The sequence below is a fragment of the Agelaius phoeniceus genome, chromosome 1 (genome assembly GCF_051311805.1).
Source record: "Agelaius phoeniceus isolate bAgePho1 chromosome 1, bAgePho1.hap1, whole genome shotgun sequence".
Lineage (NCBI taxonomy): Eukaryota > Metazoa > Chordata > Aves > Passeriformes > Icteridae > Agelaius > Agelaius phoeniceus.
The window spans coordinates 130,740,799-130,764,723 of NC_135265.1; the positions used below are offsets into that span (position 1 = coordinate 130,740,799).

Consider the following 23,925-nt stretch of genomic DNA (forward strand, 5'->3'; position numbering starts at 1 on the left):
TCTTGAAACAGGCATGAAATAACTTCTACAGAGATAATGTATGCAAAACCTGGTTCCAGCTTCCTAATGCCTTGATGCTAGTTACTGCAGCATGGTTATCATAACTTCATGATAAACACTTTTATTAGATTTTCAGGACATTTACTGTACAAACATATATCAAGAAGATAAATCAGATAAACCATAAGTTTTCCTAATACAACATAAAACTGCAGATACAGGCAATGGAATAGTATAATTTGCCTGCTTATACCTGCCAGATGATATGGTGTTCAGAAGCTTCAGACAGTACCGGGTACCCTTTAGGAAAAGTAGAGTTGAAAGGTAGCATTTATGCAGTTGTTATGGTTAAAGAATGTGTGATTAACAGAAGTCAGTCTAATTCAGGCCTATTCAGCAGTTAAAGTACCTGTATATATATGTCCTTGTGGTCATTATAATGCCATTACTGACCTGCTGAGTCATCATCCATCCAAAAAAAAAGCTACACTGATATTTTTGGGTGAAGTCAAATAACTTCAGCCCCCACCCTTTCTCCCCTCTCACCCCCGCTTCCATTCACATATACTCAGAGAACCTTGGTGCTGAGGTGAGGCGGGGACAGAGGCACTATACTTATGCCTGAATGTTTATCTTGCTGATTTTAGAATGTGCATCTGCTGTCTTCTTACCAGAGCAGTGTGAGTTTGCCTCTGCAAGAGGGGACTCTAAAATTCAGTTCTGATCTGTAATCAGTGACACAGATTTCTTCTCTTCAGGTTATAGGGATAGCACACGCAGCAGCGTCAAAATCGCAGAATCGCAGAATCAGGTGTGAAAAGACCTCTGAGATCGAGTCCAACCTCTGCCGGAACACTACCCATCAACCACACCATGGTCCAGTATTTAAGTCTTTAAACACCTCCAGGGCTGAAGCCTCTCCCACCTCTCTGGGCAGTGACTAATCGCCATTTCTGTGAAGGAATTCCTCCTAATGTCCAACCCCTGGCACAACCTAGGGCGATGTCTTCTTGTGCTGTCACTTGTTACCTGTGAGAAGAGCCCGACCCTCCCCTGGCCTCAGGCTCCTCTCAGGGCTCTGCAGAGAGCGCTCAGGTCACAGCCGAGCCTCCTTTGCTCCAGGCCGAGCACCCCCAGCCCCATCAGCTGCTCCCCTCAGGGCTTGGGCTCCAGAGCCTTCCCCAGCTCCACTGCCCTTCTCTGGACTCGCTCCAGCTCCTCAATGCCCTTCCTGAACTGAGGAGCCCAGTCCTGAGCCCAGTATAGGAGGGGTGGCGTCACCAGAGCCGAGTACGGGGGGCCGATCACTGCCCTGGTCCTGCCGGCCCCGCTGTTCCTGCTTTCCAGCCTCTCGCAGGCCGGCACCGCACCGCGGCCCTGCCCCGTGCCCAGGCCCCGGCCCGGGGCGCCGTGAGGGGGCGGACGGGCACGGAGCGCCCGGCGGCCTCCGCCCAGCAGGGGGCGCGCGCGCCCGCCCGGCCGCTCGCTCCGCCCGGCGCCGCGCGCCCCCCGAGAGCCCCGCGCAGGTACGGCGGGAGCGGGACGGGACCGCGGGGCCGGGGCGGCAGCGGGAGGCCGGGGAGGGCACGGCAGGGAACCGAGGGCGCTGTCACCGCCACAGGCCCGTGCCAGGCCTGGGGAGGGAGCAGGGGACGGGCCCTGGGCAGAGGCCGGCCCGGGAGCCGGAGAGGTGGAGCGCTGTGATGCCGTTTGGTGGGAGAACAGCGGGAGCAGTGGCAGCCTTCAGGGGAGGGGAGGGGACGGGGCCGCCCGGCTGACAGGGCATTGGTAAGTGAGCGGCTTTGAACGTGTTTTCTAGGGGTAAACAAGTGAGACTGAAATACATGTTTTAACCTGCTGTCATAACTGTCTTTGATGAAGCAGTTACTGTTTTTATGGGAAAGTGAATAGTTCCCTTTTTAATTTTCTAGACTGCACTAAAGCTGCTGCACGTTGTTATTGTGATGAAAAGGTAGGGATAACACCTGAACTGTAGACAGGATAGGGAAATAACTAGAAACAAACTATGGTGAGTAATATCGAATCGAAAATCCATCAAATCTGAGTAGCAGAGGGTATAAAATTAGTTCTTTGAAGATCAGTCTTAAGACCGATCTTACAAAATATTTAATAGAGGCCTTGATGTAGCAATTAAAATTTTACTGTCTTAATTTGATAGTGATGGGGAGTTGGGAGGCACTGACAGTATTGAAGAGGGTTCTAGTGCTACACAGAAAGAATTGGGTGATTCTGAGAAAAAGGATATGAAATAAATTTAATAACAATTTAAAGAATGAGGGTTTAGAGTTGTTACCTTGCAAGCAAAAAAATTGTAGGATAAATTCTTACCAGTTGAAAGCAACACAAAATCAAAAAATGTTAGGTAGTTACAAGATATTGAATTGCAGAAAATGTAAATGCTTACTACAGTGATCCAGTTAAAGGAGTTACTATTACCCATGAACAGAACTCTAGAATTCTTTGTATAATGTTAATCATTCCCAGCAAAAAAACTGGAACAGAAACAGAAGATATGCTGAGGTCAAGTAGAGAAATTAAGAGTCTGTTGGAAGAGGCATTTGGCTTTTTTTAATTTTGCAGAATAATTGTAATTTTGCTTTCTGTTTAACCAGCAAGGTAAACGCCATTAGGGAAATAAACTGAACTAAAGGATCATGTTAATACATGAATAATTTAACATAGATTTTAAGATTAATAATATATGAAAATTTCTAACCATCAGAGAGCACTGATATTTAGGACCAGCCTTCCAAAAGGTCAAGGAAGAGCAAAAACTGAACAATTACTAGATGGAATATGACTGATTTGTAAAAATAATATTTTTGTTTGCTGCATCAGAGGCCTAAGTTTAGTGTTACCTGTAGACTATAGATCAGTTTTTCTTTTTTGTTTGTTTGTGAAATAGGTTATTAGCGAGAACTTGTTAAATTGTTTTTTAGAAGAAAAAAATAGTAATGTTTGCAGTCTGAATAGTAGAGTTGGTGACAGTCAGGAAATGACAATGGCTCATTGCTGGTTTCTTTGTGTTGAAGAAAAGGTGTGATGAGTACGCTGAGATGAGGTGGAGCTTGAAATGTAGAATGTGCATCTGCTGTCTTCTTACCAGAGCAATGTGAGTTTGCCTCTGCAAGAGGGGACTCTAAAATTCAGTTCTGATCTGTAATCAGTGACACAGAGATGTCTTCTCTTCAGGTATTGGTGTCCTTTAGTTAAAGTTGTCTCATCAGCAAGAGCAAGGGATTTGAAGCAGTGCTTTAAGGTAATTGTGTTATCTCACCTCAAGTTCTTTTGAACTTAATGTTTGAGCACTTGTGGCCCTGAAGTCCTCATCTGCAGCTCAGGACCTGAGGTACTTGATTGTCCAAGGAGTGAACCACTTCTAGGGCTCTAGAAGCTCTTCTAGGGATTTGGGTATACTGGAATTTTGAGGGCTGTCGCTCTTTTCTTTTGGTCAGTCTGTCAGTTAATATCTCCCCACATGATCTCAATTGTGGATGTTGCACTTCCAGATAGATCAGTTAATAAGCACATAAGATGTTTTAGAGGGCATTGGTTTATACATGTTATGTGGAACACATGATCCCTGAAGCATTGAGCTGTCCGTGGAGAGACCATCCATAGGATGCTGTTAGAGTAGGCAGCAGGCCTGTCTTGAGTGCCTGGGTTTGTTCCACCAAATTTCCATTGTGAGTGTTTATTGTGTGTGTAAGTCAAGAGCACAGATACTGAAATGGTCAGTTTTGTTGTGGTTTGCTTTGCTATTTAAAGGTGATACTTAATAAATATGTGGGAAAAAAAGTTTTATCTTGTGCAGTCCCCCATTGCAGCCTTGTCTGTACTTACAGGACTTAGATTCTGGTTGTCATTCATCTATCAGCACCACTTTTCCAAGTGGCATTTTTTCTTTCACTTTTTCAACAAAATTTCAATTGGTTGCGGAACAGAGCTGCTTAAACACCAGTTTTGTCAGTCAGCAAATTTCTGACATCCAAGTAATGCAGCTACATCAGCTGAATTTTATAATATAAACTCAAAGGCATAAATCCTGTACTGCTCATTATGATATTCTTCAGCATGCTCAAGACCTCTTAGAGAGTGTTAGAGTGTCTGCTGATTGACCAGCAGTAGTGGATGGTGACAGAAGAAGGGCATCAGGACATTTCAGGAATGGCTTGGGGTGTATGGGCTTCCCCTGGATGGTGTAAAATGCTTGTGTGTCTTCTTCACCTTGGAGTTTTTTATCCACAGAAGAAAATGCCTGTCCATGCTATGTGTTAGTACCTTAGGGGTTGGTTCTCTCTGAGAATGGGTACATCTTCAGAGTTTTGCTACAACCAAGACTCATCAGCTTTTCCTCAGGGTTTCTGAGTAGGGTTGTAGATAGAGGTGATGTGGACCTTCAGGAAGCATTAAAACAAAGTAACACACTAGAGGCTGTTGAGGAGAGTGGATGTGTGTAGCATCAAAGACATTTCTTACATGCAGAAGTGGTTGTGTTGAAAAATTATAAAGAAGGCAAAAGAAATTGCCAAAAAAAAGGAAGGAGGCAGAAAGGTGGCACATGAGCTTCAGTGTACACAAAGTTGTACACAAAGATGTTGTCTTGGGTAAAATAATCTGAACCATGCTCATATGGTGGTGAACTTGAGACTGGCAGCCACCAATCAAGAGAAAGTGCTTGGAGTTACCACTGAATGTTCCCTGGAAACCTAAGCTCAGTGTAGTGGCAGCCAGAGAGCCAGGAAAATGGTGACTGTCCTCAAAGAGATAGTAAGAAGAAGACAGAGGGCACCATTTTGCTGCTGCAGCTGGTGCACCCACATCTGGGGTAGTTTGTGTGGTTCCAGTCTCTGCATTGGAAGAAGGACACGTTGGGATAGGGGAGGGCAACTGAAAGGAACAAGGGGATCAGCTTCTTTAAGAGGAAGGATTGAAAAGTCAGAGGATATTGCAGAGGTCAGAGGAAATCACAGAGGATATTGCTGGGGCATGACCAGGGTTATGCAGTGAAGGCAGTGAGTAAAGTGAGAGTTATTCATCCAGTGTTGAGGCAGCTGTTCATGCTGGGGCTGTTGGGAGGTCGTTTCAGATGGATGCAGGGAAGGATGACAGGGGCACTGTGGTGGCAGTGTGAGCAGGTTCAGGAATGAGTTAGAAAATGGACAAAAGGTCTGTTGAGGGGCTGCTCAGGCAGGTCCACAATGTACTGTGGTGGCTGGTGGGTGTGTGTGGAGAATGGACGGCAGGAAGCAGCCAGGCTCGTGCTCTCCCAATGGAGGATCTCTGGTGGCTGCTCTTGAAAGCAGAGCACTGGGTGAGTCGGATCAGCCTCATCCAGGACATCAGTTTAGTCAACTTATGATCAGTAAGCCTGGAATAATTTTAGTTCTGCATGGTTCAGTTCTGGCTTCTGAGTTGTTAGAATTTGCATGTACAGCCTAGAAAAGGCAGTGAGCAACAAGGTGATAGTGTTTGCCAGGACATGGGTTGTAAAGATAGAGTCAACTATGAAAAGCTGCAAAAGAGCCCTTTAAAACTGAGTAACTGGATAATATACTGGCACATGAGTTCAGTGTAAGTAGAGGGATTCAGATAGCATAAAGAGAATCCTAACTTCCCATTACTTCTCTGTAATGAGCAGTATCTTAGAGTTTTGATGAATGGTTCCATGTAAATGTAACAACAGCATTAAGCAGCAGTGGAAAAGTGGAAAACAAACAGTGGAATATTACTGAAGAAACAAGTAAAAAACAAAGCAAAGAATTTTGTCATGACACTTGTTAATCCATGGTTCACCCCACACATCTTGATTGAGTCAACCCTGCTCTGTCTCCCAGCTCACAAAACAGAGTAAAAATGAGTGAGATTCAAAGAAGCAAAACAAGAATGGTCACAAACACAGACCCCCTTCCAAATGAGGTATGACCAAGAAAGCTGGACTTCAAAATTCATCCTGGAAAGGGATGTGTGAGGAGGCTGTGATGAAGGCCAGTAGAATCATGAGTGGCAGGAAAAGAACATGCAGAGGTGAACAACAGTCTATTCTTCCTGCAGGAGAGCTGGGGGTCCACAAGGGAAGCTGCCAAGCCCCTGCTTCAGCAAGACCAAAAGATGTTCTTCATAAGAACTGAGTTGGAGAACTTACCAGAGTATGTTGTTGGTATTAAAAGTATTTGTGTTGAAGAGGAGAAAGAGCAGATTCAGAGGTGGAGGTGGAGCCAAATACGTAAAAACCCCATCCATTTTGAATAGAAAAAGCAATATTATATATGCTTACCATATTCTATGTTCTTTCTGGCCTCTGCTTTTTGCCACCATTTCAAAACTTTTACTAGGCCTAAAAGGACCTTTGTTGTGATCTGCTGTGGCTACTTTATGTTGGCTCTTTATTCACAGAAGTCATAATTGACGTGGACTTTTTTCACAGTTTCTCCTTATCCTTCCTCAAATAGAACTTGTCAAACCTCTTTAAAGACACATGGTGTCACGGTTTGATGCTGGCACGATGCCAGTGCCCCCATGAAAATGCATTCTCCCTGGTGTCTGCTGTGAGATGTGACCAGGAATAGAGCAAAGCAAGCTCCAGCTTAGGAATACAGAAGAGAAAACTTTATTAACCTAAAACTATATGTAAAAAGAAACACACAGAAAGAATGAAAACCTTCCAGAAACATTTCCTCTTCCCCCCACCAAATTTCCAATACATCCATCCCTCAGATCACCAACTCTCAGTCCATCACCACCCTTTAGATAATCAGTTCTCAGTTCATCAAGGAGTGAGGAGTCCCTCTTGTGCCATAGGCTTCCCCTGGAAAACACAGTTGAGACCTCTTGGGTTTCCTGTCACTCATGGCACCGCCCGGAGATCATTGCCATCGTGACACCTTCCTTCCATGCCCAGTGCTCTCACCACTGCCCATGGACCAGAGCTGCTTCTAGGGTTTTCCTTTTAATGGTGCTTTGTCCAGTTCCAGAAAGAGCACAGTCTCTCACTTTTGGGACACCTGTCTCCCCCAAATTTCACCCCCTGGGGCCGAGGGGTCTCAGGAACAGAGATCTTCTCCTCCACTGAAGATCGAGGGCACCAACCACCACCCTCCTCACCCGTTGTCTCTGTTCATGCACTCCCATAGCATCACTGCACTCCCTTGGCTCCAAGACATTGCCTCCCCCTAAATGCAGTCTCTGTGTCACAGGAAAAAAATGGTTCCGTCCATGGCTATACAAGAAAAGTCCAGCCAAAGGCCACTCCATCACCTCCTCCCACCCAAGATTCTTCTCCACTTCTCTTGTGGCCCATTTCGTCTTATCTCATCTCTGTCTCTCTTCTCATTCAGCTCCAGGAGGATCAGCATTTGTGAGGTTTCCATCATCCAAGAAAAGGGTTAAAAATCTCAGTCTCTGCCTGTCCAGAACTCCCACACTGGCCTGCCGGGCACCTTCTCGCCGCACCCCCCCCCCCCCCCCTTCTTTCTTCATCTCGGCCGGCTGCTATCAAATTTCAAGGTGGCACAAGCACAGGCACCAGCTCTCTCTCTCTCTCTCTCTCTCTCTCTCTCTCTCTCTCTCTCTCTCTCTCTCTCCCCTGGGGGGTGGCTGCCCGATGTCTCTTGGTGCTCCTCCACCCTCCCATCCTCAGGGCCCAGGCCCTACCTCACCCGGCCGCACGGCGTCCCCTGCCCCGCCCAGCCGCAGCAGCTGGGCAGGGGAGAGCTCTGCCTGTTTCCCCGCTGGAACCCAAGAGAGAGATTTCCTGGGAGTTCTCTGCTTTTAACCTCTGCGTTCTCAGAGGCATATCCATGTCCCCAGTGGCCACAACAGGTGCCAATATTCAAATCTGAGCACCTATAGGTTTGACCACAGCATCCCAAAAAACTCACTTCCTCTCAAACCACGACACATGGGTATTGCTGTTCATTGACTAGACACTGGGTTACATGCTGAATATTGATTGGGTCTTTTACAGATGAGTTACTGTTATTTACTAAGTTATCTAAAGGTAGAAGTTCTCCCTATATATGTGATGTCTTTTGTTTTCAAGCTCAGCAGAATAAATTGATGCAAATGGTAAACATCAGTTGAGCTACCTCACTCTCAGGTTCTTTTCAATCATCTTTCATTGCATTTCTGGTCAATTCCAGCCCCTGTGCAGATCAGGAGCTTGAAGCTGACCTCTCATTCTCCTTAGACCTGCCTGTTGTCCTGAGAATGCTTAGGCTGCTGGTTTACTCCCTTCAGTCCCTTTAGACTGAAGTTGGGCAGTCACTTTTACTACTACATGTTTGCCTACATGGAGAAAATTTTTGAGTCTAAGCATAGTGAACAACTATTTGTGCAAAGGTAGTATCACTATGTATATAGCAGTTAGACATACAACCTTAATTGTGTTACCATTTTATCTTGTCACATAAATCCACTGTGACACTGTTACATTTTTAAAGTCATGCTGCATTGATAGATATTTCAAATATTTGAAAGAGTAAATTTATCAATTTACTATTTGTCTTTGATAAACTGGTTTAGTGATTTACTGTGTGAACATGAAAATTCTGAACAGAAATATGTGTATCCAGCAGTTGTAGTAAGAGTTGCATGTTTGACAGTCTTAGTTGTCTTAGCATTGGTACATTGATGTAAAAACATTGTTGGTATAAAATAATGAACTTCAATGAACAAGCAGAGCAAAGTATTTTCTCAAAGGTGAAGTCAAGCATACAGTTATATATAAATGACTCACAAATTTAGGAGACATCTGCTTTTAAAAGTGACTTGTTTCTGTTCACTAGCCACTAAACCAGGTTTGATGTTTCACACCAAGGCCATGTCATCAAGGTTATGCATGACTAAGGACATATAAGCTATTATATATATATTATAAGGGGAAAAACTAAGAAAATATGAAATATATAACAAGTCTTTTGGTCACAGGTTCTTAGTTTGCATTATTGCTTTTATTAAGTTCTGATTTCTGATGATTTCTCCTGGACACAGAGAGTTTTTCCCCATGTTAGTTAATATGTCATCTCAGACTTACTATTTGTCTAGGTAAGGACTAGGTTTTTTGTGTGTGGGTGTTTTGGATTTAGTTTTGGGTATTTTTAAAGAAACAGGCATAAATACATACTTCTTAAAATTAAATACCTTTGGTTTCAGAACTCAAGCAACGTACCTAAGTCCTCATTTCACTAATAGAGAATCAGAGATTAAATGAGAATGCTGTTTATAATGCAAGGAAGTAGCAGTTTGGATTTCAGAATCCTTTTAATAAGGTATTATAAAATCTTATTTTCAGGCCTTTCATAATTTCCTTCCCAGGATAGTAGCAAACACCACAAATGTAGAAAAAGTGGTCTGTGTGAGTCAAGGCTTACACACCATGCCAGTACAAGAAAGGTGGAGAGGGGTTTTTACAAGGACATGAAACTGGGAATGGCTTTAAACTGACAGAGGGGAAGTTTAGATTGGATATAAGGATGAAATTCTTTCCTGTGAGGGTGAAGAACAAGTGGAAAAGTTGCCCAGAGGAGCCGTGGATGCCCCATCCCTGGAAGTGCTCAGGGCCAAGCTGGCTGGGGCTGGGAGCAGCCGGGTCAGCGGTGTCTCAGGTGTTCCCTGTCCGTGGCGGGGGGGCCGGACCAGATGCCCTGTTAATGTCTCTCCCCCTTCACAGCGTTCTGTGATTGTGTTTGTCCCTCCAGTCGGACAGGAATTCAGCAGTCCACGTGGTGGCAGTGTCCGTCCAGCCTCCAGTGCCGCTCCTGCCTCGGCAGCCAGCCGGACACAGCCCGCCTCAGTGTCTTTTCCAGAAGGCTGCTCCGAGGCTGCAGCAAATTTAAACACAAACAGTTAATTAATTAAGAGTTGGACAAATTCTCGCTACTCTGTTAATAACCAGACTATTAAACCAATAACAAAACAATATGTAGTAACCTTTAATATTTTCTTGACCAGCATACACCCTACGTGTTCCCAGCAGAAACAAAAAAGGAGTTCAGGTAAAGCTTTGTGAAGAGGTTGATAATTATGACTGATATGATTCAATAACTTTATATAAAAACAGATTTATTCAAACTGGCCACAATGAACAGAGAAGTACTGCAGCTATATACTGGTTTAATTGAGCCAATTGTGAGGAATTAGTTACAGATTATTTGAAAAAAAATCTGTAAATTGCCTTTTTTCCTAAATAGTTCTTGCACAGAAGATGAAAGATGAGCAATGTTCAAAAATGCTTAGCTGTATATTTGATAGAAGTTAAATGTGCTCAAACATGTAATGCAACTGAATCACCAGTTAAGTTTAGCAAGGATAAAATGTTTGTGAATCTGCTTATTAATAAAGGCATTTTAAGTAAATGATCTCTTTCTTATTTTTCCCTTGTTTTGTGTACCTAGGTACACAAAGCTTGTACTTTTTTGTCTGGGGAAGCATCCTGCAACCTTGGATTGGCATTTGAGGGCTTGTATATTTTTTATCTTGTAGTGTTGACATACTGGGCAATAATGAGCAAAGCTCCCTGTTTCCCAAAGCCATCATCTGCTGATCCATAAGAGCAGCAATAGTTGTTAAAGCTTTTTCATAAAGCACTTTGTAGCCTGTACTTGTAAAGCCCTTTGTATGTGCAGTGTCCCAGAGTTTCTACTTATAGGATGGTCCTGACATCAAGAGATCATTACCTGGATGTCTCATGTGTGCATAAGGGAATGGGACTGATTGGAAACAAATGGCATAAATAATGTCATTCTGTTGGCACCTACCCATGTGGCTGACTAGGGACATAAGAGGGCATGTAGGTGTTATAAACCTGCTGTGATACCTCAAATCCAGGAACTGTTGAAAAAATAGCTAAAGTTAGAAAGTGAAAATCTGCAGAATATAGCAGGGTGTAAAACAGGCATCATGCTGTGCTTAATCTGAGGTGCTGCTTTTAGCAGCAGTTCCATATTAGTGGAGCCATAAAACTGTTCCAGTTTGTACTGAAAAGATAAAGATTTCTAATAGAAAATACAGAACTTAAGTGGATTTTGATGTACATAATGGAGTTCTTTCCTAAATGGAAATGAGTTGATCACATAATTTTTTATTAAATATAATATTTATTCAGTTAAATGACTTCTCAGTAACTTACACATAAATACAGGTGTGCATGAAAACTTAGCAAGGAATTTCTCCCTCAGCATTTTAAGCAAAGTACTGGAATGTTTTTCATTAAATAATGAAGAGGAAGAGCTCTGCAAGGCACTGCCACTGAAGTGCTCTCAAAGTGCATTACAGAAAGAGGATGCTGTTTACCACAAGGGAGATGATAAATGCAAATTTTGCAAGTAACATATATGGTGTGTTTGCTGGCAGAGGAGGTTATTATTTCCTGGATTTGTTTTAGTTTCCATTTCTTGGTGGTGGCAGTTTCCCTAGTGGTGATCTTACTGATGCCTGGGTTCTAGATGTCAGAGTTTGTATTAATACTGAGAAATCTCGAGGATGGAGTGATCTGAGAGGGTTCTGTGGTACTGATGTGTTGTTCTAAAATAGGGGCAGTTAGTTCAGTTTTCCTGAATGTAATGGGGAAAACTAGTTTTCCAGAACTGGTATGTCCTATAGAGCAGTGACTGGTGATTAATCCCAATTTGGCAGGTTCATTAATACTTCTGTAGTGGAGAGATGGGTCCCATGAGTGATGGTGTTTCTCATGTGGAGCTGTTCTCTCCTGTTCCTGGGGCTGTTTGGTAGCTGTTGAACTTAAGGAGAAAGCAGAGACCACAGCATATATTTAGTAAAATAAAACTGTGCACAGTTAACACAAATTTTAGGACTAGTTTAAGAAGTGACAGAACTTGCATTTAGCTCTGTGGTTTGAATTTTTCAAGATCACTCCTGACTTCTGCAGATGAGAATGTGTCCTGCAACAGATGAGTGTGGGACAATGAGTTACCATTTTAAACAGTTCAGTGGGAGACAACTGACTCCTAGTAAATAAATTATTTTTACAAGATCACTTAATATAAGCATTCCTTTTGAAAACAAAACAGCTTGGTTAAATTTTCTTATTCTGTGCTATATGTGTAATTGAAGAGGCTTACAGCATAATTTCTGAAGTTATTAATTAAGAAGTACAATGTGTTGAGGCTAAAGAAATGCATAAATCTAGGGAAAATGTATTCTTACATTATGGCTTTCTAATGGGAATCCTTCTAGATTGGGAGGATGTCTTTGAATTTACTTTTTTTCACAAATCTAATTTTCTGTCAAAGTACCAAGTTATTAAAAGCAAACTTTTTTTTTAACAAAAATATTATTTAACAGATACATTTTCAGTAGATAGTGATGCATTTTTACAAGCAGTGATTCTGTTTTTAAAAATTAGATTTATTTAAGTAGTAGTAGTAGTAATTTTTTGGGATGTTCAGGATGGTCATTTTGCAATATTTTGTGTCTTACTACTAATGCAAGTCCATTTGTCCTAATTGGTGCTTATGAAATCAGTCCTTACTGGTAGGATATCAGCTTATGGACAGGTTCAGAGTTGTTACCTGATTCACCTTTCAGAAGCAATTTAAATTGAATGGCTAATGCTGTTTTGTTTCTAAATTTTGCTCCTAAGTCTGTTGTATCAGATAATCATTGCAATAATAAGCTTTTTTGATACTGTGGGCAGAAGTGCAACCACCAGTTGTTTAAGGAAAAATATCTAATTAATTTTACTTGTGATTTTTTTTTATGAGTTTTCTTACACAGGAAATTTTGCTAGGTTGGGTTAATTTTAAGGCAAGACCATGCTGTTTGGAGACTGACATTTTAAAGATGGTGCATAGTTCAGCTTTGTGTGCAGTTTGTATTTGGCATAGGTTAGCTAGCCATATGTGAAATAGAATTGTGTTAGTAGAAAAAATCTTTTTAATCACAAAGATAAATCAAACCAGATGGTCCAGATTTTTTTTTGTGAATGCATTTGCTTAGTCCACAATGTTCAAGTATTGGGAAGAAGGATTTGCCTCATCTCTGTCTTTCTTACTGTGAAATACTAAGGTTTTACTTTAGTCTTCTACACATGAGTGCTTAGTTCTAGATTTTAGTGATGATAAATTCTGAATCAGAATGACTTCCAGTTACACTTTCTGTTAACTGCTAGTATTTGTGCTTCCTTTTCTGAGAAGATAAGGAGGTGACTTTTTTCCTAGGTATTATTAGCTAACGTTTCATCACAGTTGGGGAATTCTCTAAGGCTTTACCAGACATACACGTCTGGTATGAAAATACAGCCATTAGCTTATATTTAACAGAGCATGCCATGCTGTTTCTCAAACAGCCTACGTTTCCTCCAGTATAGTATTCTCATGTTGATTTATGTTAGGCCTTGTTTTATTAAGCAGGTTTAAACACTGAAGCATTATTTTACAAGCAAACCACTTTTTGTCAAGTGTGAGTAGGGGTTTGTGGTATTGATATGCTGCTACTATGGCTGATAATTGGAGGTTTTAAAATGATTTATGATCTTGCTTTAGGGAAGATTTAGTGCAGAATATAAAGGTCATAATCACATCACGGTGAAACTGGGCCCATTATTTTTCTCAGTGAACACTGGATGAGCAGAGTGGAAGAAAAATTCTCATATCATTCATGATTTGGGTGGAAAATGGGCAAGAAAATTGAAATTGCTGTCAGCTGGGAATCATAGCTTTGTAGCATCCAGGGGGTTGTAACATATTCACTGAAAATTCAAGTAATTACATTTTACTTTCTTTTTGTATAGGGTTATAAGGAGGCTGTCAGTGCCCTGCATGACTCCAGTCTCACACTAAGTTTTATGGTGTATCAGTGAACTGGCCACTTGCTATTGGAGATGGTTGTGGAAAAGAGTTCTTGAGCCAGTGATGTACTGTCACGTGCTTAAAACCATACTTGCAGCCTAGAGGAATGTACTCTGCTTAGAATCATTCCTTATACAGATACCAAGACATAGAATTTATTTCTATCTCTTTCTCTTCAGCATCCAATAAAGAAAAAAACGTTGTGCGTTCCTGCACTGGAAAACTAGATGAGTGTTGATATATGTAGCAGAATTTGTCCAGATAGGAAACACAGCCTAGTGAAGTTTAAATATGATTTATTAAACTCAACGGCCCCCAGTGCTAGAGCTGTTATTCAGACCAGTGTGTACACATTTTGAAATTACTTCTGGAGGTACTTTGATCTTGAATTTGATCTAAAACATGAGGGAAGAGCTATAAAATATAGAGATTATGAACTCTCATAAAAGGAGAGGTTTTAAATTGAATTCTTTGGCTACTGGCCATGTTTCCATTCTCCTGGCTGAATGATTGCACTGGTGTGGAAGGATACCTTATATAGATGAGAAAATTTAAATCTGTGTATGGCAGTTTTAATAAGAGATTCAGATAGTTAATCAGAACACTGCTACACCGTGAGCCCAGAATAGAACCCCTGGGCAAGTGAAAAATACTGTTTCAAGTGACATTTCAGTTCACTTTCTATTCCAAGCTTATCTAGTAAAATCACGTTTCCCTCCTATCACTTTAACTTTTTCATGTATCTGTTGAGATTACTTCTAGAGAAATTTCACTTACTTATATGATTTTTTTTTTCTTTTTTCTACCTCTCTGAGGCAGTACAAAAAGAGGACTGTTGTCCAGTCTTCTAGATGTTATCATTGCTTAAAATTGCCTCATGAACATTCTACCATTCTCTTGCTAAATCATTCTCTTTTTCCTTATTGTTTTCAAGTAATCTTTTCTGTGTCCTGTAAGCATGCAGTGTCATCATGATTTGACTCACCCTTAAAATATTCTTCTGCAAAACTGAAATCATAGTTCATCAAATATTCTATACCAAGTAATCCATGGTGAAATATTTATCTTCTTCTCTTGTCTGTCCTGATACAGAAAAGGGCTTAATCCTTTATTTAGTATTAAGCCAGAAAAACTGCATTTGTATTTCTCTATGTTGAGGTTCTACTCAAACCCACAGTAGCTCTGTGCTTGATTTTACCGTTGTCTTCCTTGCACCCACTTCCAGTTTTCAGTGGGCAATTTCACCTAATACATTCAGTTTCCTGTGTTCTCTATTGCTGTTCTTGTTTGTTCTATAGTTTGTGTATCTCTGACACTGTAAAAATAATGTTCTCAAAGACTATTGAAAAATACATTTAATGCAGAATGAAGAAATTAGTATTTTTATTAAGCATTTTTATCTGTACTGTAGTTTGTGCATTGAAGTTCAAAATCAGAGAGTGAAAACTCATTGGAGCAGCTTTGCTTATAGCTGGTAAAAATTGCAGTTAGTGTGACTGTACCAGTGGACTGAATTGTTTAGAGTTTCCTCATTTATGAAAAGTTCTTCCTTTCTGTCCCAATCTGTGGTGTTTTGCCCTTTAATATCAATGCTACTACATGTGTTTCCTTACTAGGTTGAAAACCCATCACCTGTCTGGCATCTGTGGCAGAGATCTTACCAGTTTCCTCTCCTAACAAAGCTTTGCTGCTCTTTCTAGAGGTGTAAGCTCTTTCCTTTTTACCAGAAGGGAATGCAGCACACAAAGTTAATGTGTATGACAGGAAGCTTTCAGAGTTGACCTATAAGCTACTTTGCATTCTTGTTTGGGACCTGAGCAGTCTGGTGAATATTAGCATTGTGTTTATTTGCCTGGTTTCACCATCATTTCTTCACCCTTTTACTAGCAGGTTGCTCACCTCCTCCTGAGAGAGTCAGAGCAATGTCCTACGTTTTTGTGAACGACTCCTCCCAGACCAACGTGCCTCTGCTGCAGGCCTGTATTGATGGAGATTTCAACTACTCCAAGCGGCTCCTGGAGAGCGGCTTTGACCCAAACATCCGTGACAGCCGGGGCCGAACTGGCCTGCACCTGGCTGCAGCCAGAGGAAATGTAGACATCTGTCAACTCTTGCATAAATTTGGTGCTGACCTGCTAGCCACTGATTACCAGGGGAACACAGCCCTTCACCTGTGTGGCCATGTTGATACCATCCAGTTCCTAGTTTCTAATGGACTTAAAATTGATATTTGGTAAGTCACTTTTTACAGTACTTATTTTATAATACATTAGTCTTCTGTCACCAGAGCCTTGCATATAAATCTGCTGTTGCTGAAATGCTGTATTTGGTGCAATTCTACTTTACAAAGATACCACTTAATTAAAAAAAAGAAAAATAAAAAGGCAGGAAAACAGTAAGAGGCCACTTCTGCTAGTCTGTGCAGCAAGCAAAGCAAATGTAAATAGCTGCTGCTGGTGTGAGCTGCTGTATCTAATTGTGCCTCATTTATGATATTGCTGCCCTGGTTTGGCCAGACAGCCAGGTGTGGGTGGTTGGCACCAAATTAAAAATCACATTGACTACTTTAAAAGAATTTCTCCACCCCATTTTCTATTGTGGTACTATCTAAGACAAAGAAAATACAGTATATGTGTGTGTCAGTTCATTCCCATACTCTTCTGGTAACAATGCTTCCTTTCAGTGTTTTTGCCCTCCCTCAAAGTCTGTGACTCAGAATATTGTATATTCTTTCCTTCTGGCTTCCAGCAGCTGTCAGATGCCAGTGCTCAGATGGAAGCTCTCAAGCTGCAAAATAACTAGCTGTTTCATTCCTGTGCTGAATTACTTTGTTTGTGGAACTTTCTGCATATTCACAATGTGTGCAAAAGCCAGGAGTAATGTCAAAACCTTTTGAGTTTTTAAATCTGTCCCTTTTTCACCTGTCCCTCATTAGTGCTTTCAACTCAGCAAAACTAGTTATTGGTAGACCCGATTATTTATGTGTTGTGGGTTGGGACTTTTCCACCGCATTTCAAACAGCTCTGGTGGAAATTCCTGGTCTAAAGGCAGCTCTGGACCTATTCACTATTATTTTAATAGCAGCAGTGGGACCATCTGTATTTTATTTCATTTCTGCCTCATGTCCTAATACCCTCATGGAAAAGGAACTATTAGGAGCCAGATTGCACAATTCTTTCTTGAAATTAAGCTTAAACTTGAACATTGCCATAAATCTACTGGGTTTGTTTTTTTTTTAATTTTTTTTTTGCTGTAACACCCAGATTCCAATTAGATTAGAGTCCTAAGAATTCAATTTTATTAGAGGGGGAAAAGAGTTGTGCAATTTCAAACCTAAATAATACTTATTTTCTTCAATATCCAGTTGTGCTGTAACTTGGTTAGATTGGAATTTATTACTGTCTGATAAAACAGAAAATAGTTCTAAGGACTTACTAAATTGTAATATGTTATGCCGAGTTGACTTGTTACAAAATTTCTATGTTAAAATTTTCTTATGTCTTTTTATGGACTTGTTTTAGCAACCACCAAGGTGCAACACCACTTGTTCTTGCCAAACGAAGGGGTGTGAATAAAGATGTGATTCGACTGCTGGAATCTTTAGAGGAGCAGGAGGTGAAAGGATTTAACAGAGGAGCTCACTCAAAGCTGGAGACAATGCAGACAGCTGAAAGTGAAAGGTATTTACCAAACAAAAATAACTACCAGGAGAAATAATGTTTATGGCTTTAGATTTGTGGGATTGACTTGATTGCTTATTCCTCAAAATAGATAATATCAAATTTGGCCTGACATTATCAAATCAAAATTGAGTGTTGAATTCTGGAAAAATCAAAAATCAAAATTAAGTGTTAAATTTTGGAAAAATCTCTTTAAACTGATCCAATGTAAGAAAAAAAGGAACTCCTATTGAGATTTTAATTTTATGGTAAATTTTTTTTTAAAAATTGCTAATTTTCCATTCGGAGTCCCTAACACAAATATTCTACCACCTACCACAAAGCCAAGTGGGAAATAGTGTGAAATGCAAAATGGCAGCATCACAGGCTAAACTGATATCCTTTTGATGATTTTCTATGTAAAAAAAAAGGGTGGGAGACTTTTCATCAATCTCAACCTGAATAAACGATTTTATATGGTGTCGTATCTAAAATTTCTATTGTTAGCAGTCCTGGAAAGATGGAGAATAAGAATATTTTGATGGCTAAAGAGATTGTTAATGCAGAACTCAGGATTTTGAGACAATTGCTGACCATTTCAGGGAAATTGTTGGGTTAGAGGGAAGTTAATAATGAATTCCTAAAAGTCTGATTCTGGGACTGTGCTTACTTAAAATTTTCTTAAATAAAAAAGCAAAAGCATGAGAGGTATGGTTAGTGATTTCCTCCAAGAAATGAGGAAAATTGAGATGGCATAGACAAAAAGCTGGGGTTACAAGGGAGAGGAAATCAATAGTAATAAATTGTGATTCTGTAGCACAAAATGCAACTGTAATTACTGAAAGTTGTATGCTATAAAATAAAAGTTTCTCAGCAAAAACCAAACATATAAGGAGAACAGGCTTGGTGCATTAGTCAGTTCCGGGAGTTAATGCTGCCCTGAGAAATGCAGTGAAGTCCTACAAAGCACAAAAAAAGACATTTTCACTACATAAAGAAAACAGTCAGTCCTGTTGTATAAAACAATGGTGACTTCTGCTCTCTGGTATGTCTTATTATGCTGCTTACCCCTATTCAAAAAAACTGGATTTTTTTATACTGTCTAATGATGACCATGAACTATGACTACTGGAACATTATATCACAAAAGACAGGGAGTTTTGTCATATAACTGTTGCTTGGTTTATGTGAAAATGTAGACAGGCTGTACTGTAAACAGAAAAGAAGCTGTATAGATGGAGGTAGATCTAAGCTGAGGAAACAGAAAAGGTGAAACCAACAAAACTGCAGAAATAATACTCAGTACTCCCGTTAGGTTCTTTCTTACCCATCAGGTGACCTTACAGTCAGAGAGACTATTCTAAGCCCTGAAACAGAAAATTAATTTTATTTTCAAAATTATGTGGTTATACATTGAGAGAATTAGTACACATTACCTTTCGGACTTCACTAACTTTTACTGAAAATTTCTTGACACACAGAAATGCACTTAGGCTGATTTTGTTTAAGCATATGGATGAACAGCTCAGCCAGCCCCATTTAAATTTTGTTTTTTTATTTGATGGTGTCCCTTTAACAAACATAGCTTCCTTTCTGTTATTTGACCTTCATAAATGTTATATTGTTTGCTTTGGCCAGGAAGTCAGCAACTCTCCTTGGGGACAGGCACAGAGACATAAACAGTGCACTACCCAGCTTGTTTGGGAACGTGTTTAAAATGTCTGAAATACATTATTTTTGAAGTAACAAATGACAGATGTCTACAGGAGCCAAAGCAAATGAGCTTGTGTGCTGTTTGCTTTGTAAATAAATAATATCTTTTAACCAGTTGGCTTTTCAGACCTTCACAGTTTCACTTATCCCTCTTTGTATTATTTTCACATTTTAGGGACACTTAGATTAATGTCTTCTGTCCTCTGCCCTCTGAACTCTTACATTATGTATGAACCTATGGAGAAATAACCTTCTTTCTAAAAACAGTCTCTGGCTCCAGTTTTCTGCTCCTTACTACAGGCAGTTGCTGCTGCTCGGGAAGCAGAGGCCAGAGCTCTGTTCCCAAGTCAAATTTGGTTTTGCTTGCTTTGCCCTGCTGCCAGGAGGCAGAGCTCCCTCTGTCCCTCTCTCACACAGACATCTGTCCTTCTGCACAGCCCAGCAGGACCTGTGGCTGTGCCACAAGCATGTCTAAATGTGAACTCCCACCTGCTGCTGGACGCAGAACATCTGTCTGGGCTGTGTGGCACAAACTCTTCTCTTCTTTGACATGTTGCTGCATTAACAGATTTTATGCAGCTCTAATTTGTAATAAGAAAAAATATCTTGAATAGCATCGGTTTTAATCGGGTTATAATATAAAATAGTAAAAATGTTTTCTGTGTACCCTTTTTAATGAGCAACCATGTGACCTTTCCACTTAAATTGCATTGCACCTTTATTTAACCTCTCTGTGGTTATGTATTAACTAGTTAGTACTTAGGAGTAAGCAATTCTGTTCTGCACAAAGGGCTGTTTTTTTACTAAACCCTTTGTTTTGCTTGGGAAATCATAAGTAAGGAAGATTACTAAATCCTGCACCTATGGGTAAGCTAAAATAGCTTTACAGCATGGTAAATATTTAAAAAACAAAAATACAGGCTGGTTAATAGGCAATTCCTGAAATCTTGTGCACATGATGCTGCAATACTTGAGCAAGTTGTGGGAGTTCAGGCTAATTGTTCTTCAGTGGTTACACTTCCTGAGAAAAAATACCATATGAATAGTGTGAAGTTTTCCCATGGTGTAATCTTAGAAGAGAGCTTTGTGAATGAGACTTTTTTCTGATAACCATCATTTTTCAATTTATTTCTGTCATGAAGAACAGCAGCATTTCTACAATTAGTTTTGACTTGGAAATTACTTTTCCTTGATTTTTTAAATTTTTTTTTATTAGTCTTGTAAGAAATATCTAAGAATATGGTAATGGAAAGCAGTTAAAAGGGAGGAAAAGAATTTTTTTTTCTTTTGCTTACATTCTGCTATTGACATCATTGAATATGTGATTGGTTCCACCATTTCCTTTCTGTGTTTGTCAGGGCCTGATCCTGTAAACACCCATGTATGTAATTTCACTCAAGTAATAAGTAGTAAGAATGTGGAGATGGCCAAAATTTTAAGTGAAGTCAGGCTATGCAAAAGCTTTCCTATTCTTCATGAGATTTTTCATAAGCAACAGATAGTTTCCTGTTACAATTGTGAAACCAGCAAAATTTGTAGAATTACTCACAAAGCTGTGCAGGATTTTGAGACAATTTACATATTTTCTAAAGGTGATCATTGTCAAGAAGACTGCCTCTCTCAGATTTTATATTTGTTTTTTATGAAAAGTGAGAATTCTGCTCTCTCATTTATAGTCTGACAATTTAAAGGGGCCTGATAGATTAGTAGTGGAATGCTAAAACATCAAAGAAGTCACTGAACACCATATGGCAGAAAACACAGCAATGCTAACTTGTTCAGAAAGTTTCTGAGCTTCTTGTTATTCAAAGTTATTGTTTTCTGTGATTTTTAATGCTTTTTTAGAAGGGGCATGTAACAAAGATATCCAGGAGAATATTAAAGGTCACTGCACAACTCAGCATCTCAATTAATATTGGTTAAAGCTTCCATTTTATTAATCAGAGTTTATTTTTAGTCATGATTTGTTTTATTAACAAATAATGTGTGCCCCTTGAGGTCTTAACTTATGCTTCATTGTATTTTACTAAGCCATATTTAGTAGGAATTACGGGGACTGACCTTTGAAGGCTTCTGGGTAGCAGGCCTGAAAATTCAGCGCAGTTATACATACACAAATATATTTCTCTTTGTACAGGTTAATAAAATGTCCTTTCAGCTAAAATAAGTTTAGAATTAGAAGTGTTTTCCTTATCTAATTTGTCTTGATTTAGCAGAAGCAATGCTGTAAATCAGTAGGGGGGTTTGATTTTTTAATCTATTTTAATGTTTCAGATGCTCTTAGTGGGATCACTGTCACGCTTTACAGATGCATTCTTTTACTCTGATGTATTTTTAACTTTAATCCTTTGTAGTGCAATGGAAAGCCATTCCCTTCTTAATCCAAACCTGCAGCAAGGTGAAGGAGTTCTTTCCAGTTTCCGCACGACGTGGCAGGAGTTTGTGGAAGACCTGGGCTTCTGGAGGGTGCTGCTCCTCATCATTGTCATCGCTCTCCTGTCCCTTGGAATTGCATATTATGTTAGTGGGGTGCTTCCTTTTGTAGAAAACCAGCCTGAACTGGTGCACTGAAGCAAATGCAAAGAAGTACACAAGTCCTTTTCCCTGTTATAATCTAATCTTATTTTGAGCTTGGAATTATTTGCTTGGTGCAGACAGTGGCAGCTGTATATACTGTTTGCCTTTTGTACTTACTATTAACCCCTTTGGAGGAGGGATTAATTAATTTCAAGTAAAACACTGATTTCTAAAGCATTCCTAAGATACCTCTGACTTACCTTGACTTGCAAGCAAGATGTGAAGATAGTCCTCTCTGATAAAATATTGTGATTAGAAAAGGCCCTTCTTTATGAATATTAAGTTCCTGCATATGAAAAATATATCCTAGAACAGAACAACATTTGGTTTATTTTTTCTATGAAGAGAGGTAAATCTATTGTTGGATTTTTTTGTAAGTGCTTCAGTTGAAAGAAAAATACTCTTAGAAGTCCCCCTCAAGAAATCTTAATAATGTAATAACACTTTCTGATATATAGATGGTGATAAGCTGCAACTCCATAGTTATTTTAATGCCTCTCCATAGTTTCCTATCTGCTAGTTTATAAAAATAATGAGAAATAGTTCAAGTTCTACTATGTCTCTGTTGTACAAATCACTCCTTTATTTATTAGGTTAATGTCGTGTGTCTTCCCCAGATGAATTTAATGTTGTTAATACCTGCCTGAAGTAAAATTTATAGAATAAAACTGTTTGTTGTGCTTTAGAAGAAGACTTGAGCTGAAAATTTTGCATTTTTGTTGAAATGTTGCTAAGCAAACTTTCTTTGTAAGGGTAATTAAAAAGTGATTTAGGTGTTCTGCCATGTATATACTAATTCTGTAAGGTCATTGTGAAATATATCATGAAGGATAACTTTTTTGTCCTCCCATAAGGGTCAGACTGTACCATGTAATTGTGTTTTCATGTTTGTGGAGAGAACTTGATTTAATAGAATTCCTTTCTAGAATTGTTTTCCATTTCCATTTCACTTGCTTTCAGACAGAACCTACAGGCTTATGAATTATTTTCTGAGTATGCAGAATAAAGGTGTTTAAAATACTAATATTTAGGAACATTGTATGAAGTTAAATCTTGATCCATTCCTATTTCGCTTCCCATTTTGCTGTGAAACCTTTTGTTGTAAATAACCTAGGGATACAAATCTGTTTGATACTTCTTTAGGAAGGCTGGAAAGGTATTGCATAGTAAGTGGGAGATTTTCAAAGAAAGTGGATTCTCTCTCCCCATGCTGATTAGACATCTAATTCTCTTTTGCCATTGCCTTGCAAATCCCAAACAAAATGAATTCTGTGAGCCTAAGGAATCAATTTTTTTTCTTAATTAGTCCCTCCTCAGTTGTTGCTAAATAACATAATACATTTATTGTACATTTAAATGTAACCTTCATGGTTCTGTTCTGGTACCATGTATATTTTTATTTCTTGTTTATTGGTTTGAATGAAGGGGGTTGTTGTCTTTGTTTTGATGGGTGATATGGGTTTCACTGGAGCTGGGCCCCATTCTAAATTGCATCTGAATAAATCTTGATCTCAATTCTTAAGTTAGACTTCTAATGACGTAATACTTTTTTAACAGCACAATGCTGCAGAAAAAAAAAACCATCTTAAAAAAACCAAAAAATGAGAGCATATTCCTCTTCTGAATATTTCACTTATGGTGCCATTGTTCCCGAAGATAAATATAAACTCATCAGATACCTAAATTAGACTTGCTTGTCTAAATAAGTACATTTCTGTTAATAATGCCATGCATCTTGATTAATGATATTATCTTTCAGTATGTATTATCTGCATAATTTGTAATTGTATTCTCAGTATGGGTGAATGCCACAAATAAATATATGTAGTAAATATGTTTTGGTTTATTATTGCATTAGTGCGGCAGTAATGACACTACCCCATTTTACTTAGTTTGTTGTGCATTGATAATGAATATTTCAGAAGTGGGGAACTTCCCTACAGAAGAAATGGCAAACATGCAGCTGCTATAATGAGATTTTAGAGCACAGGTTCTTTAGATTTGCCTGTTTTGTTTTCAGTATTGTTGCTGAATTAAAAATGCTGTCTGGCTGTCTCTCTTCTCTGAGACTTCAGGTATTGACCATGTGGTCTGGAGGCCTGTCAAAATTTAAGATTACCTATGAGGAGGAGCAAAACATAACCAAG

The 23,925-nt window shown here is 39.6% G+C and overlaps 1 protein-coding gene across 4 annotated transcripts; it reads left to right on the plus strand.

The window, feature by feature from the left end:
• Window positions 1-1,453: 1,453 nt before the first annotated feature.
• Window positions 1,454-23,612, plus strand: ANKRD46 (ankyrin repeat domain 46). Of its 4 annotated transcripts, none has more exons than XM_054632181.2 (5): window positions 1,495-1,526; window positions 3,214-3,280; window positions 15,720-16,062; window positions 17,351-17,509; window positions 21,556-23,612. In XM_054632181.2, the coding sequence occupies exons 3-5, from the start codon at window positions 15,752-15,754 to the stop codon at window positions 21,770-21,772; spliced, it is 687 nt and encodes a 228-aa protein (XP_054488156.1). In that variant the 5' UTR covers window positions 1,495-1,526; window positions 3,214-3,280; window positions 15,720-15,751; the 3' UTR covers window positions 21,773-23,612. The 4 variants fall into 4 exon arrangements, with proteins under 4 accessions (XP_054488170.1, XP_077043547.1, XP_054488156.1 ...); XM_054632166.2 differs by having other exon boundaries at window positions 1,503-1,526; window positions 15,717-16,062; XM_054632195.2 differs by lacking the exon at window positions 3,214-3,280 and having other exon boundaries at window positions 1,454-1,526.
• Window positions 23,613-23,925: the final 313 nt, after the last annotated feature.

Coding starts and splice junctions, on each gene's coding strand:
- ANKRD46 (XM_054632195.2), top strand. CDS start 15,752: ATGTCCTACGTTTTTGTGAACGACTCCTCCCAGACCAACGTGCCTCTG. Junction 16,063..17,350: donor GGACTTAAAATTGATATTTG/GTAAGTCACTTT, acceptor GACTTGTTTTAG/CAACCACCAAGGTGCAACAC. Junction 17,510..21,555: donor CAGACAGCTGAAAGTGAAAG/GTATTTACCAAA, acceptor AATCCTTTGTAG/TGCAATGGAAAGCCATTCCC.